Consider the following 22,383-nt stretch of genomic DNA (forward strand, 5'->3'; position numbering starts at 1 on the left):
ATATAGTGAGACATATAGGTTTGTGTCTCTTTCTTGTCATTTATGACAAGCACGCGTAGAACTACATTAGCGGTATAATGAGACAATGTTTTGACTTATCTTTCTCTGGCTTGCTAACACGTTTTTTAAGAAAACAAGAAATCTTTCGTATTTAGTAAATATAGTGAATGTTCTTTGCAGATAAATTATTGAGAAAAAATACTATTGTATACAATCAGTGATACAGAGGGATGCATAAATACAATGTCCATCCATCAATCCATCTATTTAAACATATCGTCAATGATGCACCCAAGTCGCTATAAATCTTACTTAGAAGCACACTATGACAAAGATGTTACCGAAGACATTTTTATTTGCTAAAACTATTGAAGATTTTTTTTCCTGTAGTACTGAAGTTTGTTGATTTGGCGTACCGCTGAGATAGTATTTGGTTCACCGAATGTAACGTAAATGCATTGCAGAGTGATAGCAGATAGCGGTACAGGTGTTTTTTTTTTGACTTGCTCCATAATACATTATCGTGTAATCAGATACCGGTCTGTTCAATCTGATCCCGCTCATCCCTGGGTGTAATTGAATCACGAGCATTGGCGGGCGGCGCCAGCGTGGCACTTCCCTCTCCAACCGCATGATACCGTGATTTCACCTCGCACGGATCATTTCCATGATTTCAGTGAGCGACCCCTTTTATTTACCTCTGACCAAACAGTATCACCTTTGGGTACCACTAAAATACTGCAGCTTTACATTGACTGCCTACCGCCAGCACTCCCCCAGCATGCAACAGGCAGTAGTCAAATTGCGAGGCCGGACTCGTCACCCCTTCTCAACAATCTCGCTCCTGCTGCGTTTCACCAATCAGAGCAGGCACCTCCTCTGTGGAAGGCTGTGGCCGGGAACGCTCCCTCCCATCCCGATCCCGGTTCCTGGACGCGACATGATTCGACATGAGGTATTCTCGGCACGCTCTGCATCATTTCCACTCGAAAAATCGATCAAAGTCTGGCACGCAGGAGGGCATCGAGGCTTGTAGCTGACATTCACGGACGATAAGATGGGACGCAACGTGACGACTCCACGTAGGTAACTATCGCATCGCCGTAGGCTAACAGGGATTACCGATCCATCTAATAAAGTGTTCTGGAACATGGGATATTTCTAAATTCCTGTGGAATCAAAGCAGTTTCTGCCAAAAATTTCTGTAAAATTCATTCATATCTATGAACGAACATTGCAAGTTACAGAATTTTTATATTCCCCAAACAATTGGAAGAGGAGAGAAGAATCGCCGGTCGTGGCATTACTCGGCGCATCATTGTGTTCCCGGGGACTTGCATTGCTATCGCCATCGTTCGCTCTGTGCTACACTTCTATCATGAGGGTGGATGTAAGAAAGGCGGGCAGCCATGATTCGTCCGCGGCAGGCTTGCGTTGCTCCGACAGGGCGGGCCAAGATCCCACGGGATTTATGAAGGGGGAAAAAAAGATCCCACGGGAAAAGATGTGGGGAAGGATCGGTTAACACACGTGTTAACCTGCATTCGCCGGTTAATTGTCTGACTAATCGGCATTGTTGGTGGTGTGTTGCTGTCAGGCTAATGGCTTCTCTGTCGATGGATCTGGCTTGATGGTAGCTGGAAGCTAGCATAATTGGCTTTTGTGGGGTTGTTGCTGTGCTATGTGTGCCCGTATGGGCACGTCTCTAGGCCTTTGGGCAGCATTGTGTTGGGTCGGGTAGATAGGTTTATTACCAGCAGGGGTTGTTAGGATGGAATTTTTGGGATGAGAAGCTCCTCCTCGTCCTTCTTCGTAGCAGCAACTTCCAGTTCACATGAGAAATTCTTATGCGTGGTTGAGAGAAGAATGGGATTCCGATTTCTAAAATCGTACAAAGAGTTCCAGATATCCACGTAGGAAGAAAAATGCCACAAAGATTCGAGGCCCGACATGTGCTGTGCGCAACGTCCATTACCAACCCCAACCGAGCAAGGTTTTTTTTTTTTTGGAATCAAACCGAGCAAGGATTTGGTCACGAGAGAACTTTTTATCTTTATACTTTTGTGTGCGTGTGTGGGCGCGGGAGTGAGGTCGTATGCTGACAATTAGTGTACATTCCTATGTAACCAAATAAATCGCAACAACTCCAAAATAGGCTCAACCAAAAGCCTCTGAAACACTAGTCTGAGTTGGCTGTTCTGGTTCAGTCCCGTTACTTTTGGCTTCCAAACAGGAACAGCTAGCAGCAAGCAGTTAGCATCAAAGATGCTCGTGAAAAAAAAAACAGGATGATCGTTCCATGACATGAAGCTGGTGAAACGGAAGTACTCAAATGGTGCAGAAACTGCAAAGCTTCGTAGCAGGAATCTAGGGCCCATAATTGAGGCTGAAACCGCCGAAATGCAACGTCAACCACCACACAGCATCATGCATCACCAAACCTTCAGATATCCTAATCACAAAGCGCACAGTGTCTCATGCTTTGGTGCTGTTTCCGTGGCACCAGTGGACGGACGCTTGGGCCCACCAGCCAGTGACCCATCCTATAGAGGCACTGAGCCTGGGGCTTGCTTGTAGAGGACACTACCATCTTTACACTAGACTAGAAAGATGCCAGAGATGGGAGGTGCCTGACTTTTGTTGAACCAAAGCAACATGATTCCACCAGTCTTTGGAGCCCCTGAAAGAAAGATAATAGCCAAGGGTTAGGTGTCAACCCTCCTCCCACTCTGGCATTAACAAAGGATCAGCACATACTGTACTGGCATGAAAGCATCAATTAGTCCCCCAACTTGCCTTTAAGCAACTGCTTAGGCCATTCTTTATGATCCAGCCGCTTTTGGAGGCTTCAGAGGTACTCTTCGCACTTCCTCAGTCGTGGTTAAGCAACTGCAACAGAAGCGTACTCTGGTCATCTGGTGTCAACTGGGTGCAAGTAATGAAGCTTGGAGATGGCTTTGGTTGCAACGCCTACGATACGGTGAAATTAAATACTGGCGGTAGTTGTTCGGTTGGTTGCCATACCTGATTCTTTGTATGCTCATTGTCTGTCTGGCACCTTCCTTAAAAAAAAAAATTGTCTGTCTGGCACATATTTCAGGACTTCTTGCATTGCACCTAACTTCTCTTCAGCATTGGAGCCTAAACCCAGCCAAGTTCATAAGCAACGCAGATTACTCCAGTAAAAATCAATCGCAGAGTAACTCTGACAGCAGTAATACTCACTGTGACAGTACGGCAGCCACAAGCTTGATTCACATGCTCTACCCCTCTGGTGATCCATAACAGGCAGCCAAAATGGATCCCAGAACTGAAAAGAAACACAGGTGACGGGGTTCGTAAATGTGGTGCCAGTGTGCGCGAAGCAGAGGAGACACAGAGATCCCCAAAAGCTCGTAGAATCTGACAACGTAAAATTACTCCTGGCCGTGCGATCTGCAGCGTCAGATACTCAGATCTAACTAGGCGCAGCCAAGATCGGCGCGAGTGAAACCCCTGCATCCCCCATAAATACCGACAGCAACCGCCGCATCACCGATGGCCGTACTCGCAGCTATTTACTTGTGCCAATGTTGCTGAATTGATCGTATCAGAAAGATGGCTAGGCACTCACTAGCTTTTCTAAAAGATGGCCTTGACCCTGGTCACCCTGCCATGTGTTCATGGCTTCATGCCACGCAGTGAATTGGTAAGATTATGCAGATCTGTGAACTGATCTGGCAGGACATAGTGCAAGTAATGGCCTTCCTAATGGATGTACTATGGATGAGAGACTAGGAGCTGCGGTTCAACGACACCAGATATGCAGTGATGATGACTGTCAGGAGATCAAATGGGATTAGGTCTAATTCAGCTGAACTGCATCAGCATCATGAAAGTGCCGCAGCGCAAGCAGTGCCTCGCATTTACGAAACCTGATGATATGCCGCGGAAGATCAAACAGGAATGACGCAACAAAAAATACTAGATGGAGGGGAGGGGACACAAGAATCCGGGGCAGGATCATGCAGGCCCGTGCTGCCGTGATCGGTGACGCAGGCTGTGGTGCTTATTTAACGCCGAAGCCGGGACCTGCATTGAGCTGCACTGACGGGCCGGTGGCTCCTGGCAATGGCAACATCGCTCGGGATCCGGACATCCGGTAGCTTTTATCCATCTCTTCCAGGCAGCAGTTGCAGGTGCCCATGAAGTTGACGGCCCGTTTGGAAACTAGAATGGAGGTTTCCTGCATGAATGTTTGGGCTTAACTTATACAGAATACATAAACCATGAATATTAGGACAAGTATCATATGTAGTTTATGCATCATATTCAGAGAAATGTGCAGTGCAGGAAGGATTAGCGTTTCCCCCATTTTTTTCGAAGACAGGGAGCAGTAGCTCATGTTTCAGACATCGCAAGGCTAGAGTACAGTTGCTTGTAGTGTTTCTGTTGTCCCAGAACAGGGTGAACATTGCCTCTGCCAGTGCCATGTATAAAGCTCAGCTACAGACCAGGACCGGTCTTGTACAGGTACAGCTCCTACTATGTGGACGGAAAGCTAAGCCACAGCAGGTAAAAGTTGGCTGAATAATGCCGAATTCTTTTCTAGGTCTAGTCAAGGCCAACCGTTGGATAATGTTATCAAAAGATGAGTAGTTGGATTAGATGAGATGTCAATCGGACACAAGGTAACGACAAGAGACCAGCAGGAGCGAACTATTTTTTTTTGAAGGAAGAGGAGTGAATTATTGTTTGCATAACCTTTATGCTCTGGAAATAATCTCTCTTTTTCTTCACCCACCAGTAAGACAACCAATATGTTGGGAGCTTTTCCTCTTATCTGGCGAGCCATCCTGTCCTAGGTTCTACTGGAACGTGATGTCATGTATCACTTCAGTGAAGGCCACTAGGCCAGTCTACAGCTAAAAGACGTATGTAGTTTCTTTGAAGAATATATGCACGTTTTAAAAATCTCAAAAGGTAAGGAGGCGAAAAGTTATGTTTCCATATACAAGTGTCCTCCACAGCATCCATCCAATAACATGTCACATTTCTCCTAGCACTACATTAATTTAATTTTACTTTTTTAATACACAGAAGCTATTTCTCTTGTCATTATCACTTCCAAACTGTTGAGTTAGTGATAGTAATGAAAGATTAAATATCTATTGACGCAAAATCTGCACCTCAGACTTCTGCGTTGAACAACATGGAGGACCTGGGAGATCTGCTTAACTTTAGTGCAGGCTCCAAATCGGCTCGCGAAGATGCAAGGCGTGCCAGACAATTTGACCTGAAAATTGACAAGGTAAACGTTAAATTCCTAAGCCGATCGGTGGCGACTCCTTTCGAACTCATGGGTAGACGTTCTTGGAATAAACACCATGACAAAAAGATATTTAATGTAATCATGCGGTGTAAATAAAATATTTAATGATATGTGCCATTGACTATATGAGCCGACGAACTAAAATAAAGTATTGTAGAACAACAACCATAAAAGGAGTCCTTACTAACCATGCACACACCAAATAGACTAACAGATCTAGCCAATGCCTTGATAAGTGTAATTGAACTTAGACAAAGTAACACGAATGAGAGGGCATTGACATCAATCTATTAATCTAAGAGATTAGAACATATTCCCTCCGTTCCAAATTATAAGTCATTCCAATTTTCTTGGAGAGTCAAAGCATCTCAAGTTTGACCAAATTTATACAATGAAGTACTAACATTCATGATACCAAATAAATACCATTAGTTTCTTCATTAAATATATTTTCATAGTATATCTATTCGGTGTCATAGACCTTTGTGATCCTCTCTATAATTTTGATCAAACATAAAATGGTTTGACTCTTCAAGAAAATTGGAATGACTTATAATTTGGTTTGGAACGGAAGGAGTAGCAAACAAGGACCTCTTGCCTACCGCTTACGAGCTAATTAAGCTAATGGAATCCTGATTGATGTCATGACCGTGTAATTGAATTTAGATAAGGTAACACGGTAAGAACTAGCTTAGTCAAACAAGCTCGCGGCAACAAGGCCTCGTATGCGCCCCTATCGGCTCAATAACGTCACCATGCTTCTGAGAGAAACGGATAAGATCCGACCGAAGCATCGGCTCTCTACAGTAGCGTAGTGACGTCAAAGGCCCGACGGTTAGCCATACGAGGGGTAGGGGTAAAGATCTATCAGATCTAGCATATATAAAGTAGTAAAAACATGCAAGATCTACCAACCGATACGATCTGATAACTGTAAACATTTAAACAAGATGAGGGAGCCGATGAAGACAACCTAACCAGATATAAGCCATTCGATAACTTTGAGCAACCGTCGAAGACAAGCATAATATTGGACAAAGCCTAGAAATTTCTACACGCAATCTAAGATAACTCAATAACTAGCCACGCAACCGAATATCAAAATATAAGACTTAACTTAGAAAGTCCATATAGAGGTCGTAATGACCGGGGTGACAGTACTTACAAGCTCGCCTGAGATCAAAACCGATGCAGCCGTGCGCGTAGGAAGGAACTCGTTGAAACTACTCTACTCCTACTCCTAGGGTTTTGGTGGCGTGGCGCCGAAAGGTTGTGTTTGATTGATTGATGATCATTTTACAAGGCTCACGGGTTTATATTTATACCCTGGAGCAAGCTAAAATCCTAGTTGAATACGACATGACTATTACAGCTATTTCTAAAAACTAATAAATATAAATCTCCACGTTTTCCCTTATTTGGTGGAGTTGATTTCGTTTCGAACTGGACCCACCTAGTCTTCCATCGATTTCTAGAATCGTGGTCAATAGCGGCCAGTCTTGATCAACGCGGTGTCAACTTCAAGCTCTTTCGCTCCTCTATTGATTGTCAAAACTTTATTCACAACGGTTGACTCTGATCAAAAATTGATGTCACAAATATCCCGTGAACGAAAAGCTAGCACAAATTAGCGAGCAATCTGAACTACGAACTGACACAGACAGAAAAGTGAGCAAACAATATGAAATGCCATTTAATGTTTCGAAATACGAGCAATCTGAACTACGAACTGACACAGACAGAAAAGTGAGCAAACAATATGAAATGCCATTTAATGTTTCGAAATAGTCAGTGATTCTGTCTTTACACTGAAGCAGCTGGTGCTGCTAAGCTTCCAATTCCAGCTCAGCAAGTCGCTCTGGAGTCTGGAAGGACGCTGTCTGCCATTGCATGCAGCAAAAAAATTTGTAGCTGCCATTCACGCCACAACTGTTGCAGGTTGATAAACACTGCTCCTCTTCAAATTGTAGGCTATTTTAGATTTTTAGTTAATAACTACTGCAGGTTGATAAATACTACTCCTCCGTTCCAAATTGTAGGCTATTTTAGATATTTTTAGTTAATAGATATTATTATGCATTAGATATAGTGTATGTATAAATACATAATAATATATATGAATCTACCTATAATTTGGAACAAAGGGAGTAGAGGGCTAGAACGCATACTACAGTACCAGTCATCGATCGATCATCCTTTACACGACACTTGCGCACTGACTGATCAGATGGAGCCAACGGTTCTCCTTGCTACGGATGACGTCAAGCAGATCAGTTCAGAAACAAGTAGCATCGAATGTTTGGTTCCCGCCTCTAAATTTTAGCACCTATCACATTGAATGTTTAGATACTAATTAGGAGTATTAAACGTAGACTATTTACAAAACCTATTGCACAGATGGAGGCTAAACGACGAGACGAATCTACTAAGCCTAATTAGTCCATGATTTGACAATGTGTTGCTACAGTAACCATTTGCTAATGATAGGTTAATTAGGCTTAATAGATTCGTCTCACCGTTTAGCTCCATCTGTGCAATTAGTTTTATCATTAACTCATATTTAATCCTCCTAATTAACCTCCGAAGATTCGATATGATACGAACTAAACTTTAGCTCAAGGAACAAACATCCCCAAGTCGCACCAGCGAGTCGTTTGCGCTCAGCACGAGGCACCCGTGTACAGTGGCGGAGTCAGGATTTTGTAGTGTAAACATAAAAATATATACAACAATTTTATAGCAAATGATTTACATACGCGTAGACATCATATTAATTTAGAGAAAATAGTTCTATAATACTACGGACTAAATATGAAAAAAAAGAATTCAGCACAGTAGGTCTGGGTCCTTGGGCCTGAGCTCCTAGCTACCCGCCTAGCTCGATCTGTTCCTGACATAGCTCCTCTTGGCCATCTCTGCGGTGCCACGCCGGCTACCGGCCTAGCCCAAAGCTTTGGATTTGAGAAGTCAAGGAGATAAAGTCTGAGTGTGACACAGCACACAGGTAACATCCGAGACTTGAACGATGGAGAGACTAAAAGGATGTTTGCATCGTTAGTCTGAACTAAAATTTATATCACATCGACTTTTTGAGACTAATTAGGAGAAATAAACATGAACTAATTATAAAATTAATTACACAGAGGAGGCTAATTCGCGAGATGAATCTATTAAACCTAATTAATCCATCATTAGCACATGTTTACTGTATTATCACTCAAAGCATGAACTAATTAGGCTTAAGGATGTTTGGATCGTTAGTCTGAACTAAAATTTATATCATATCGAATATTCGGAGGCTAATTAGGAGGACTAAACATGAGCTAATGATAAAATTAATTACACAGACGGAGGCTAATTCACGAGATGAATCTATTAAGCCTAATTAATCCATCATTAGCACATGTTTACTGTAGCATCACATTGTCAAATCATGAACTAATTAGGCTTAATAGATTCATCTCGCAAATTAGCCTCCATCTGTGTAATTGGTTTTGTAATTAGTCTATATTTAATACTCCTAATTAGTATCTAAACATTCGATGTGACAGGAATTTTAGGAGGTTCTGAAGAACCAAACACCCCTTAAGACACTAAGGGTGTATGGATAATCCTGGATGGTGTGGTTCAACTAATTTATTTGTACCATATGGTTCACACCTATTATTAGAATTATATATTAGGTAGGATGACTTCATCCAACCAAATAAAAAGATCACTATTATTTTGAACCATAAAATACATAAAATAAATGATACAAGCAACCAAACACACTCTAAGCTAGAGGTGATGGGTTGGATAGTCTATTATTTTGAACCATTACATACATAAACTAAATGATACAAGCAACCAAACACAAATAACGGAATTAAGCCTAACACAAACTATATATGTATCCATACTTTATATATACTTGTTCTTTGGCAAAATAAGTTGGGTATTCCCGGGAATAGCAGGAATACCCCCTTTGCTCCGCCCATGCCCGTGTAGGCGGCAGCACTTGCCGCGTGAGTCCGGCGGCGGCGGCGATCTGTGCTCTGGCCTCTGCGCTAGCGGCTGGGTGGTGGGGTTTGACTGTTTGAGCGATCGGATGAGCGGGCCGGGGACGGGCGGTTACTGCAATGCTCGACGAAATATGTATGGGCCAGGAGACGGGAGAGCGAGCAAACTTTGTTGGCCGGACTTCGATAGGCCGACAGCCCAGAAAAAACCCTTGGCGAGAAGCCCACTTGGTGCATGGTTCTCGACCAAAAATGTATAGGAAGGTGTTCGTCTAATCGTCTTTCCATTTCCGGGCACCAAATGTCCAAATGTACAGGAATTCTCTTTCTATTCCGTCACGGGACATTGAGGACTTGTGGCGACCAGGAACAGAAGCGACACTTGCGATTAGAAGGTCAACACGATCCTCTGAAATAAGGAGGAGCGGAAGAAGAGCAACGCATGCGCAGTTGATACGCATGGGACAAAATGAACATTACACGAATGCAGCTTCGTACGGCTTTATTTCACGCTAAAACAATGGGACTATCTCCGATACATATGTGGAACATCTAGCACTCACACTGAACAAGGGTATCGTCCGAACACTTTGAGCAGTACAAATACAATCGATGCTGTTTATGAATTCACCATTCCTCGCATGGAGGCGGCGCAACCACCGGAGGCTCAGCCACCGGAGGCGCGACCGGAGGAGCCACGACCGGGGGCGCGGCCGGAGCCACGACCGGAGCGCCGACTGGAGCCATACCGGCCATCATCATGCGGCGGTTGGCGGCCTTCTTCTGCGCCTCGCAGAGCGCCGGCAGCGACATACCTGCATGCACCCACCAAGTTTCAGGACCGTACGTGTGCTAATTCTTAATCGTCCACATGGAGAGGCGTTAGTGTTGATCAAGAGATACGATCGATGACACGACGCGGTCACGCACCTTCAGCGGCGGCGAGGGTGGCGTAGAGGTCGACGACATTGGGGCACCCGTCCCAGCACGCCGGCGAGCAGAGCGCCCGGAGGGTGCGGCGGTCCTCGGCCGCGGCGCTGGCCACGGGGAGGCCCAGCGCGGCGCGGTCCACCCCGCAGGCGCGCACGCAGGCGTCGGTCTCCACCCACCCGGCGGCCAGGCCCCGCGCGCCGCCCACCGCCGACGTCTGGCACCGGTGTGCGCCCTCCGGCGTGCGCTCCAGCACGCACCGCCGCCCGCCCGACGATACCGCGAACGCGCACACGTCCGGCGGCAGCTCCTCGCACGCCAGCTGGGCACCTGCGCGCGGATCCGTGTGCATTAGTTTAGACGTAGTTACCGGCCGCCATGGTTCTCATAGCGTACATCCGTAAACGAATTGAAAACGGTTAGCGTGGCACAGTTTAGTTACCACGAGCCGGCTGCACAGCGACGGCGATGACGACGAGAATGGCGAACGCGGCGGTGAGAGTGGAAGCCATTGACGGTGCAATCGATCGACTGATCGAGCTAGCTTGCCGAAGATCAGCAAAGAGCCAGACGGCTAGCTGGATACGGGAAAGGGAGCGATCGTGTTGTTACTACTTGGTTTGTGTTGATGAGTTGGTGTGTGATTGAGGAGAGCTGTGCGTTTATATACCACGAGCACACGCGCGAGAGGTGTCAGGTCTCAGGTGTAAACGTGCGAGACGACGCCGGGGCACGGTGTCTAGCAATGACGGTCTGAACCGCAACACCGCCTGCCGTACCCGGCCTCTCTGACCTGCAGGGGCCCTTGGTTTCTCAGAAGCTTGGCAAGTGCTTGCGATTCACCGTATCGTCCAGGGTTTCACGGGAAAAGGACGTTTTCGTGTCGGCTCGTTACATGCGTCACGCGCTAGGGGGCTCATTTGGTTATTAAAACCCGACGTGAACGAGAGGCTTTGCGATCTGCGGAATGCCGTGTCGTCGCATTCGCTTCACCCGATTATTTTGGGTGGAGTCTTGTGAGTATGAAGAGACCTTGGTCCATCGGGGGGTTATTTTCAGTGAATTCTTCCGAAGAACCAATGCGATTCGGCTTCACACGGCAGAGCAGAGTTTTGGTGGTTGTTGCATTGCAACGACACGTTGCAGATTTGCTTCGGCGATTGCTGCTACCGAATCATACAACAATGAAACACGCAGGCGCCCCTGGATCCTTGATGGCTGCACCAAATTGTCCGTCTCAAGGGAAAAGTTTGAGCTAAGACCATGCAGGTCAAAAGGTAGTTTCACAAACAAGCCGTTTCAAATGTCCATGCGTTTGAAACTTTCTTCATTAGATTTCTGCTGGTTGGTGAGGTGCACGCGTCAATTTTAGTCCAGCACATTTGCTGAAAGAAAACGAAGGCAAGAAGGAGCCTCTCAGATACTTTCCCACAATGTTTTCTTCACTAGAAAGGGGCAACCTTCCCTCAAAGTGCAAGGATGAATGTAGAGGTAACAATACATCATGGATGCTCCCAAACATAAGCATCAGCTGCCAAAACACTGGTGCCAAATCTTTTAAGTGTCTGACCTGGTGCCAAACAATGTGAGCTCCAGCAAGTCCTTTCTGCTGAAACTCGTGAATCAAAATAATCGGGATAGGTTTGCAGAGTGAATTCTGCCATGGATCTCAGCAGACATTGTATTCTTCAGCACCTTAAAGGTTGCAGAAAGATAACGCAGTTGACAATTACATCATGGATCCTGGCTCCTAGTATCAGAATTCAGAAATCCTAGTAACACAAAGTGCAAGGATGAACGTGGATGTGATGCATCACAGATGCTCCTAAAAATAAACATCAGCTGCCAAAATTTTTGCTTCACTCTGCGGCAGTTTAAGTAGCGGCATCAAATGGTCTGAAATTATCAGATCCAAAAACCGAAGCATTAATTGGTTCGACTCGCGACATGGAGTAGACCGGTCCAGTATCCAGACGTCCTTCTAAAGCCAGCAGCAAGCCTATTTGCTAATGCTAGCACCGAGTCATGCGGCTCAAAACAGCGGACATCATCGTCCCGCACAACTCCGATCTGAACCGACTGATCCAGCAAACCAAACAAGCCATTAGTGTCTGATTAGTGGTCTCCCAAAGGGCGATGTGCGTGATTCCGTTCAATGCAAGCTCCAGCAAGTCCTTTCTGCTGAAAGGACTGCAACAAAATAATCAGGGCAGGTTTGCAGAGTGAATTCTGCCATGGATCTCAGCAGGTAATGTATTCTTCAGCACCTTAAAGGTTGCAGAAAGATAACGCAGTTAATAGTTGCATCATAGATCCAGGATCCAAGTATCAAAATTCAAAATCCACAAGCACAAAGTGTAAGGATGAATGAAGAGGTAACATCGCAGATGCTCCCAAAAATAACCATCAGCTGCCAAAATATTTGCTTAACTTACGAATTTAATGTCAAATATCAAAATGTCTCAACGTTTTAGTGTCTGATTAGCTAGTCTCCCAGAGGGAGAGAGGGCGAGTGTGTGTGCTTGATTAGTTTCAATGCGATATCCAGGCAGTCCTTTCTGCCCAAAGCCTGAAACTAATGCAACAAATTAATCGGGATATGTGCGCAGAGTAGAGCCTGCTATGGATCTCAACAGGTCATGTATTCTTCAGCACCTTAAAGGTTGCAGAAAAGATAACGCAGATAACAGTTGCATCATACATCAGTATCAGATTCAGCAATCTACAAACACGCAACTAAAAAAAGGAAAAGAAAAAAAACCAAAGAAAAAGGTATGAGAGCATCTCAGACAACAATCCCCAATGATTTCTTCACCGCGCAGCTCAAAGTGCAAGGATGAGTAAATATGGATGTAACATCACTGATGCTCTGATGAAAACAAACGGAAGAATTCGGGGCAAAAATCGAATCCCACAGCACGAAAAACCATAGCTGATTAAAACGGAAAAGGTAGGCCACAAGCAGGGTGGAGGCCCCGGCCGCTCGTGAAGTGATGGATGAATTCAACTAGTGAAGGAGTCGCGGAGGCGCCGAACCGGTGGTGATGGGGTTAAAGAGGCGTGCGCGGGCTTGGAGTACAGGCCGGCGGCCGCGGCGACGTGCTCGAAGTGGCAGCACGGAGGACCGCCGCCGCCGCGGCCCGCCGAACTAGCAGAGGAGGGTTTGTTTTTTTTGAAACCCTAGGAAAGAAGAGAAGAGACGAGGCACAGGTAGCGGCGGCTTCGCGTATTCCTTTGACTATTTGGAGCCGGCGGGCGAGTCCTAGCCCTAACTTCCTAGTAGGCCAGTAGTTTAAGCACCAGCGGGCCTTTAGGCTTTCATCTTGGGCTAGATTTGCAGACACGCCCCGTGCTGGTGCCGATTCTTTTTTTTTTTCACGCCCGGCAAATTACACTGTTTCATCGTGATGGCAAATTCTCAAATGGCTAGCGATTCCTCCATGCCGCAATAAATATACATGATACTCTATTGGTGCCAGTGACATACTGACATGTTTGACAGTTGACACCGAGTCACCAACGGCATAAACGGATTTCTTGTGTACCGAATGAATGCGAAGGAATTATCTACTCGTAACGTAGAAACACACACACCTTACACCCCAAATGACAAACATCACAAACAATGCTTAACCCAAAAACACCCATCACCAGCTATTTTAGAATTCGAGATAGATTCAATATCTTCAGCATGGAGGGTAGCTTAAGACCAACCGAACTGTATTTCCACTTCCACAGCAACCATCCAAAACTTCGGTTGCGAACTACCTGCCGGACCACATCTCTGCGTCTTAACTTATGCATGTCACCACTCACCATCTTTACAGCAAGTCTTCCTTAGTCCTTGCGTATCACGAGCCATCCTACCCGGGTCTATGCCTAGAGGATAGACGCACAAAAACGGCTGTATTGCCTTTTGATTAACAAGGCACCGCCATCAAATAGCTGACATGTTTGTAGTCTTCTGCCTGAAATAATACGCCACCTATCTAAATACGCGGGTTGCTTCCAGCTACTGCCGAGCTTCCTCTTCCTCCTCGTTGTGTTCCTCTGTTTGCGATGCTAGCCTCACAATATCTTCCACCAGGATCTTTCCTTCTGTAGGCATACAAATACAAAAAAAGACTCACGGTGAGAAAAGTGCTATGCAGCTAGAGCGAACAGATTGCAGGTGCCAGGGGGCGAACGGACCTTTGTCCTTGGAAAGGTTGCTGATGAGCTCTTGCACGCCTTCCTTTCCAATGGTGTCCTTGAGATAGGCAGCCGCGGCGGCCACCTCCTCGGGAGTCACCTTGCCATCATGGTCCCTGCACATGGAGTGCAAATTATATAATCATGCTGATGATAAATGTCCGAGATGATTTCTATCTTGAACAGGAGAACCACTCATATATGTGCAATTTAATTGAGAAAAACTGTTCTGCTTGATGAAGGATGTGTCTAGCATATCTCATTCATGATTTAGCTATATGAAACATGGCAATAACGATGGCTTGGTACAAGAAGGAATAATAATTCGCAGGGCATGGATGGGTAAATCATAGAAACAGGTGCAAAGAAATATGCCACTCAAGGACAGACGCAACGACGTGCCGCATCTAAACAAAATACAAAACAACATATAGTAAAATAACTTCAAAATAGAAACAACATACCTATCAAGCAGTTGCAAGCGGTTTCCAATTTCTGCATCCACATCATCAATCTCCTTTTCTAATTCTTGAAGCATAGCATCAACCTGAATGCAGCAAAATTGTAGGTGATTCGAGTGAATAACCAATCCCTGAATCATAAATAATCAATACCAGTGGTAGGTTGCCTACAGAAACCCCTCCAACTTCTTTTGTGAGACTTGGATGCAGATATCAATCTTGAAATTAGATATCCTTTAAGGCTTTAACTTTTCCAGTGAATAGTGAGATTCGATACTCCCTCCATTTCAAATTTTTAGTTTTCTTTTAAGTGAGCATATAGACCAAGTTATAAAACCTAGAAAATACAAGTAAATGACCAGGCTATTCCTATTTTAAACACATTGGAAATGTGTGAGAATACTTAAGGAGGGTGGAGTCTGCATAGGATATGAAAAACTAGGAAAAACATCGATGTGTTCACACAGATGCCTTATAGTTTGAAAGATAGTATGTCAATCAAAAGATAGGGTAAATGGTAGTTTATTTTATTTCTTACTAAATGTAGTTTATTCTGTAACTGTTGGCATCTGGCCAAACAAGTATTAGCATAAAGAACATCAAACTGTTCTAGATTAGTATAAATGGCACCAAACAAGTAAAGATCAAACCTAAACCCCAGTTAACAGTTGTCCCTCATATTTCTTTTCAAGCATGCACATCCCAAGAGCACATGGAGAATATGAAGATAAGGTCATGGCTGACAACATTAAGGTAAAATTTTACTATAGCTATAACATGCATTAAGAGGATTTCTTACCTTCTCAATCAGCGCTGATGAGACCTTTTCTTCTGCAGCAACCTCAGCATCATGGTCTGGCTCTTCCCTAGCAGCAAAATATGCTTTCTTAGCTTCTTCTTCGCCTTCAGTACCCTCTTTCTCGAGCATGGAGTTATATAGCTCTATCTGCATTCAGACATCAGGACAATACCCTATTAAACCTCCATGATACTCTATATGTTATAAACCAGAAGGTGAATGCATGAATAAATTGCTCTAATTCTACTTCACACTATACCTCCTTGTTGACAAGGCTCAGGAACTCTTGACGCTCTTTGCTAACAGACTGCAATGCAAAGATGAAAATTAGATAAAGGTCAGAGAGAGAATACTGTTCTATAATTATGATGATATTACTGTCAAGATGTACGGTGACTCATAAAAGAATACAGATCCGCTAGGAACATACAGAGGCAGATGCAAGCACAGCCAATGCACGGCTGATATTACAGAGCTTTTCCTTGTCATGTTCTTTTGCTTTTCTCAGTTCTTCCCTAGCAGTAGCATCAGTCATTTCCTTCAACGCTAAATCTTCTTCAGCAGCCTCTCGTTCTTTCAGCTTTGCCTCCTCTTCTCTCTTTTGTTTTGCCTTTTCTTCTTTCTCTTTCTTCTTCTCTTCCTCCTGAATGTTTTTAAACGTTTTTTAATATGCAGAACATCAACAAAAGCACAGATTGCTTATAATAAAATGATTCTATCATAAAGATAAAGAAATGCTGGTTCCTATTCTGGATAATTGTCAAGCAAACTAAATTAGCAGATCCCATTCAACTATTTTTTTTCTTATCAATAAACATACAGAAAGATAATACCTCGCCACATCAAATCTAGTATGAATCTTAAAAGGAGTTTATGTGAGTGTAGTAGGTCGAGATTAGAGACTGCACAGCAGGGAAAGCATAAACCATGAACTGGGACACTAAGCAGGGATATCAAGACGAGTTCTATTATAAAAACATTTTCAATTTAGTCTTTCGATTGGAAGAGTTCCAGCTTGATTTTGAAATAGCATAAACCGTGCACTGAGTCACATTAATGGCATCCTAGGGATTACCGGATTAGGCCCAATAACTTTAAATAAGCTTCAGTTTATCCACCAATCAGAAGCAATTGGGCATAATCTCTATTTATCCAAAGTCCAAACCAAATTTTGTAATTCATCCTCCTTCATCAGATTATCTAACACATGACAAGATATGAACAGGAAATCCCAAGAGGTTCAAGCATGGGATCCAGCATATAAGGTTAACTTTCAAAATTAACTATTCAGGCCTCCGGGGTGCATATAAGGTTGGGGTTGTAAAAAATACTAAAGACTATAGCCTAACTACTAGAGATAATTGAGTTTCTGGACTGAGTTAACCATAAATAACAAAACTAAGAGTAGCACGTGCCCAGCCCTGCCAAAACATGCAATAAGCACGTACAAATTCAGTGAAGGGAAATTCTCTATCAGCTTAACAGCACTACTCCCACGGTGGTTTTATATCTACCCAAGAATCACGGTCAAAGGAAGTTAAGAAAAAAGAATATTCTTTCAGTCTACAGTTCTACATCACCTTGATAAGCTCTTCCTGCATCTCAAGGAATTCCAATTTTCTTCTCCTCTCAGAAACTGAATCCTCAGATGGCAATACTGTCCCAACTGTATCCACAACTTCATCTGGTAGAGAAGATAGTGTTGCAACAACAGCCTCCTCAGGCTTCATTCTCCCAGACACAGTAAAAGCTCTGGAACCATTACAACTTTAAGAATGCAAGCACAAAAGGTAATAACATGAAAAAGTCGGAAAATATCAACCAAAACTTACCTTGAAAGTATTAGAAGTGAAGATGGCATAGCATGGTTTAGTGAGAGGTCCAACCAGTCTCGGAGCTGGGTACAAAATGAGGTTTTAATGAAGTTTAATAGTACAGTTTATCATGCATTTCTATAGCTGTTATATACACAAATTTTACTAACAGTAAGTTAAGAGTAGTTTAGAATACAAACAGCAAGCAAAGATTTCAGATGTGTCTTAGTTGCAGGTGCTAGTTGTAAGCTGTAATTTTCCTTCAACAGTACATCTACATCAGACCTCAAACATATACTTTACACATAGTTTTTTGGAGTAAACGTATCAACTTAATAAAGAGAAGAGAAGAGAATAGAATAGAATAGAAAAAGAAATGGCTTGAGCAAGCTTATAAAGGTCCTTAAAGTTAGCCACCAAAAAATTGTGTTCTTTGATAAAATAGAAATCCAGGTCTACTTGAATCTTCATTCCATATTACGAGTCATTCCAATTCTAAGGCATGATTGTGTTAGCAAGACCAAAGTTATCGCTGCCTGTGATGGCTGGAATATCAGAAATAACAAACTCTGCATGTGTTGTTGCAATTAAACTAAGGGTAACTAATGGAGTGAGAGTATTAGAAAAGTGTCAAAAACACAAGAGTGGCTGTAGTGCAGAACAAGAATGGATGACCCAAATAACTGTAACATGAATGGCCAGCATAAAGGTATAAGAAAATACAAGAACAAGTAAATAATTCATTTGTGACCCTATAACACTAGATCATGTGCATATCATAATGCAACAAACCTGTTGGCGCATCTCTTCAGTTGACAGCAGGCCAAGGTGACCACGTTCCCGGCAGGCTTGCCGAAGCTCTTCTTCAGAAAGAGATTCAAGTCCCTCAGCTTGAATCATCTTATCATCATTCTTAATGCTGCAAAGATAAGTACAAAGCAGATATTTTGCATCAGCATTTTTAGAAGAAAGTTAAAACTACAGTGAAGCTTATGCAAACACCAACAAAACAAACGGCAAAACAGCTAGCAACTCAAGTAAACAAATAAATGATCATGAGACTTTCTTATGTAGACAGAAAACAAATCTAGGTGCTGAACCTAAATTGTTATTTGACTACTAAATATCACCGCAGCACAGAGAGTTATAAACAAAATGAAGATACCAAATGCCTGCTAAGCTTGCATGGCTACAGAACACTGCCCATTTGCAAAGTTAATTCATGTATTCTACTATTAGCAGTCAATCTAGAATCACTTGAACTTTCCATTTTGATAATTGTCTAGTAAGCTTTCTGAAAGAACTATCAACCCCAAGTTTCCATCACTGTTTAATCTACAAGATTGACCATTCCTATTATATTGGCATATGCAGATAAGAATCATGCATGTTAATTAGCTTTTGAGTTGGTCTTTTCATTTAAATACTTACTCTTGCAGTTTTTTGCGAAGCATGAACCTCAAGTAGTTGTCTGTACCAAATGGCTGGATACCCATATATTTGCACATATTTACCAAGCGTGGTCTGCAGGAAAATATCAATTAACTGTTTAGTCACTAGTGTAATTGTGATTATGAATTAACACAGATACTAAAGGAGTATATAACCTGCTCATGTTATCCAGAGTAAGTTCATCATTGAACAGCTTCGCAAAATTCAAGATTTCATCATTAGAGACGCGTTCACCTCTCCTAACCTAATTACAATCAAGGTATATATTATCCAACAACGAATATGGAAAGCAGTTAACTATACATACAACATAAGTATTCCAGTTCCAATGGAGCGCATAACTTATACCTTGTTCAAAAATTCGTCCAGATCTTCAGCTGTCTGTTTTGTTTCTCCACTACGCGAAGTTTGCACTTCCTTTGCCATTTCTTTTGCAGTATCTTGCAAAAATTTTGCATACTCCATCCTTGCTTTCAGTTTCCTTTTTAACGCTTCCTGTACGTGGAAAAAGAAGAATACCCTTGAGCCAATAAAATTAAACTTTGATAATGTTTGTGGTTCCCATGCAAATTGCACTCAGAAGGGTACGACACTCAACTGAATTAATTTAATGATCATATACACGATATGGTTTGTCACATAATTTTTTGGCATCATTTCACTTGCAGAGACACATAACTAAACAATATAATTTCAGGTACTTACAGAAAGTCACGCACATACCTGTTCTTTCATTTTGTCCTGGAAAGTTGACGGCAGCATGTTTGGAAACAACTTGAGGAACACCGGTAGTAAGAACTCCATGAATGGAACAATGATGAACACAGCGAATGGTACCAGCCTGAAGATATCAGCTGTTGTGCGGGTTAGCTGTTGTCTCTCTCTTCTAGAAAGGCTCTTCCCGCCAGCAAGCTTCACCAGCAATCTTGATGAAATCTTAGCATCTGCCCAGAGTAGCTTTGTCCCCAACCAATAATGCTGCAGTGTCGAAATGAATTCATCCTTCCAATGCTTAAGCTTTGCAGCCCAATCAGCCCTTAACAAACAAACAAAAAGTTAACTTCATAGTCACGCTGTTACAGAAGAAAAGGACAGATAAATTTTCTTATAACTATCATGTAAGTAGGGAAGAAGAAGTGAGACCTGCTCATTGAAGCAACAGCTCGGAGAGCAGGACCGATGCCAAGAATTCTTGCCCAAAATTTCTGCATAACTGACTGGCCAGCCTTCAGAGATTCTTGTACCTGCTTAGCTTTAGCTTTAGCTTTTGCAGTGCTTAAGCCTTCCACAGCCTGATCGCATTCTTCTGGGGATGCCTCCTTTTTCTTTTTATTCTGCTTCTGGTCCTCACTCTGTTCATCATCCATATCCATCTTAGGTTGCCCTGCAGTAGCGGTTGATGCTGTGCGCACTGACTGCAACAAAGATCTAGCTCCCATGGGCAGCCCAAACTCATTCCTTCCGATTCCACGATGAGAAAGAGAAATCACATGAGCTGGACGTTGCAGAAACCCATTACCAAGACCTAGCAGATCCTTCTTGATCAAATTCACACTGCATTGCTCCTTCTCACATTTGGAATCCCCAGAGCTTTGCTCTAGAAACTTCTGTGCTGTTCTTGGCTCAACCTCCAAACCAGATCTTCCACGTTGGAAGGTAGAGAAGGGGGAAGATGAGAGGATGGGTGTGTTAACATGATCCAAGAGATACTTCCTTCTCCTAATGATTGCCCTTGAAGCCATACTTGATTGCTTCTCACTTCACAATCGGGGGGCCAGGCATGCACAAATCTGAACAAATCAAATGGTTCAACCAATATGTAAATTGACCACATAGAATGAGGGGAAAAACTAACTAATCATTTCACTGGGCTCGATAGGGGTCTAATTCAATCTGATCTCGTCACTACCTCAGTATACAGCATAGACCCAAAATGAAGACTAAATCGCCACTGCAAATCCCCCCGCAACCCCACCCCAAAAAAATAGCGGAGAAAAGAGAAACTAAATTCATTGGGCTCGACAAGCGTCGTTTGGATTTCGATCCCTTCGCTACCAACTAAGCATAGAGCCCTAGACACCCGACATGGCCAAACCTCATCAATTTCCACCGCTAAATCCTTCAAGAAAAATAGCGAAACAATATTAAAGAGCAGCGCGCGGGATCACCACTTAGCGATCCACTACACCAAGCCACACCCGATTCTAAAGTTCGAACAGAAAAAATCACCAAAGCACCCCAAGACATTTGGAGGGCGACTCTACTAGTACCAAATGGAACCCAACAATTGGGGCTTTGAGGGTGGAGCTTGAAAGGGGCACAGAATCGTGGAGGGCGGAAGCATCAGAGGAGCGCCGGTGAAATTAGGCGGGGCGGAGGCTCACCTGGCGAGGGACGCGACGCCGACGAGCTGCTTCCTGTGGAGGGTGGGAGTGGGGTTTAGGGTTTTGGGGATTCGGAGGTGATGGGTGCGGGGGGGAAGGAGGAGCGAGGCGAAGGGAGGGATGCGGCGACCGCGAGCAGGCGCGTGGAGCTCGGGCGGACGGCGTGTGGAGTGGAGGTGGAGGACGTGCAAGTTTTTCCACATCACGTGTGAAATGGCCGCAGCCCTGCTGCCCCGCAGGCCGAGCCATTGGGCTGCAGGCCCAGTTTAAATGCAAGCACCCATTCGGCCCAAGCTGGAACGTCTCGCTCGCTCGCTCATGCTTTTCTTTGCTGCTCGTGCTTTCGCAGTCTGGCATCCTCTTCGGAGGATGATGCTTCCTAGAAAGGCACCACCACGCTCTAGCTGGGGGTGCACATGTGGTGAACCGAGATGATTAACGCTGGAATTTGGCCACTACGCCCCTTCGTTGCTCAGTCTTCCTCGTAACCATTGCCATCAACGTGGATTACCCGATCATTGCAACTAAGCTCCCCATCATGCGGTTTTACTTGCTCACATAGTTCGTCGTGCCATGGGCTTCCTAGTGACGGTGGTTTCGCGCAACAGTGGTCGCTACTAGATTCCTATGGCAATATCTACGATGAGTTCCATAGACACTTGCGTGTCTATGACACTGCGTGCAGCCCCATCTACATCACGCAACGTGAAATTAGTCCAATGATTTAGAACGAAGTACTCTAGAAGGCATATATTATTTCTCGAATAATAGAAGTACAAAATGGCAGCAAAAGTCGCGCCTTTATCTTCAGACAATATAATTATGCTTTTTGAACTAATTAAGGAACGCGTAAAAAGCGCTGTCCAAAACCCACAATAGAGCTGCCGAGCAGGAAGTTGACAGTGCCCAGCCAAACCCTGTTCCGAGCTTGAATTTGTAACGCCTTGACGCCCTACTAACCATCTGCAGCTCCCCCTGTCTTGCTTTGACGGCTGTCATCACGGCGACGTGCACCAGTACAGAACTGACCTTCCATTCAG

General features: G+C 43.9%; 2 protein-coding genes and 4 non-coding genes across 6 annotated transcripts; all 6 read right to left on the reverse strand.

The window, feature by feature from the left end:
- Nucleotides 1-9,788: 9,788 nt before the first annotated feature.
- On the reverse strand, nucleotides 9,789-11,382 carry LOC117847229 (uncharacterized). Its single transcript, XM_034728397.2, has 3 exons — nucleotides 10,685-11,382; nucleotides 10,243-10,572; nucleotides 9,789-10,127 (listed from the first exon to the last, which is right to left on the reverse strand). Exons 1-3 carry the CDS (start codon nucleotides 10,752-10,754, stop codon nucleotides 9,940-9,942), a joined length of 588 nt encoding a protein of 195 aa, XP_034584288.1. The 5' UTR covers nucleotides 10,755-11,382; the 3' UTR covers nucleotides 9,789-9,939.
- A 269-nt stretch (nucleotides 11,383-11,651) lies between these two features.
- LOC117851089 (small nucleolar RNA snoR26) lies at nucleotides 11,652-11,757 on the reverse strand. The gene has a single exon (XR_004639454.1). It is a non-coding gene; the product is annotated as a small nucleolar RNA snoR26 (small nucleolar RNA).
- A 146-nt stretch (nucleotides 11,758-11,903) lies between these two features.
- On the reverse strand, nucleotides 11,904-11,988 carry LOC117851091 (small nucleolar RNA snoR27). Its single transcript, XR_004639456.1, has one exon. It is a non-coding gene; the product is annotated as a small nucleolar RNA snoR27 (small nucleolar RNA).
- Nucleotides 11,989-12,475: 487 nt separating this feature from the next.
- LOC117851090 (small nucleolar RNA snoR27) lies at nucleotides 12,476-12,561 on the reverse strand. Its single transcript, XR_004639455.1, has one exon. It is a non-coding gene; the product is annotated as a small nucleolar RNA snoR27 (small nucleolar RNA).
- Nucleotides 12,562-13,020: 459 nt separating this feature from the next.
- On the reverse strand, nucleotides 13,021-13,113 carry LOC117851088 (small nucleolar RNA snoR26). The gene has a single exon (XR_004639453.1). It is a non-coding gene; the product is annotated as a small nucleolar RNA snoR26 (small nucleolar RNA).
- Nucleotides 13,114-13,871: 758 nt separating this feature from the next.
- Nucleotides 13,872-21,532, reverse strand: LOC117849649 (uncharacterized). The gene is made up of 15 exons (XM_034731272.2): nucleotides 21,344-21,532; nucleotides 20,103-20,749; nucleotides 19,683-19,995; nucleotides 19,308-19,454; nucleotides 19,115-19,203; nucleotides 18,939-19,031; nucleotides 18,300-18,426; nucleotides 17,526-17,590; nucleotides 17,274-17,445; nucleotides 16,124-16,336; nucleotides 15,953-16,000; nucleotides 15,694-15,840; nucleotides 14,898-14,980; nucleotides 14,434-14,549; nucleotides 13,872-14,340 (listed from the first exon to the last, which is right to left on the reverse strand). Exons 2-15 carry the CDS (start codon nucleotides 20,699-20,701, stop codon nucleotides 14,255-14,257), a joined length of 2,298 nt encoding a protein of 765 aa, XP_034587163.1. The 5' UTR covers nucleotides 20,702-20,749; nucleotides 21,344-21,532; the 3' UTR covers nucleotides 13,872-14,254.
- Between the last annotated feature and the right edge of the window lie 851 nt (nucleotides 21,533-22,383).

This window comes from Setaria viridis, chromosome 3 (assembly GCF_005286985.2).
Source record: "Setaria viridis chromosome 3, Setaria_viridis_v4.0, whole genome shotgun sequence".
NCBI classification, from domain to species: Eukaryota; Viridiplantae; Streptophyta; class Magnoliopsida; order Poales; family Poaceae; genus Setaria; species Setaria viridis.

Coding starts and splice junctions, on each gene's coding strand:
- LOC117847229 (XM_034728397.2), bottom strand. CDS start 10,754: ATGGCTTCCACTCTCACCGCCGCGTTCGCCATTCTCGTCGTCATCGCC. Junction 10,573..10,684: donor CGCTGTGCAGCCGGCTCGTG/GTAACTAAACTG, acceptor ATCCGCGCGCAG/GTGCCCAGCTGGCGTGCGAG. Junction 10,128..10,242: donor CACCCTCGCCGCCGCTGAAG/GTGCGTGACCGC, acceptor GGGTGCATGCAG/GTATGTCGCTGCCGGCGCTC.
- LOC117849649 (XM_034731272.2), bottom strand. CDS start 20,701: ATGGCTTCAAGGGCAATCATTAGGAGAAGGAAGTATCTCTTGGATCAT. Junction 19,032..19,114: donor ACTCTGGATAACATGAGCAG/GTTATATACTCC, acceptor ATTTTCCTGCAG/ACCACGCTTGGTAAATATGT. Junction 17,446..17,525: donor TCACTTCTAATACTTTCAAG/GTAAGTTTTGGT, acceptor TAATGGTTCCAG/AGCTTTTACTGTGTCTGGGA.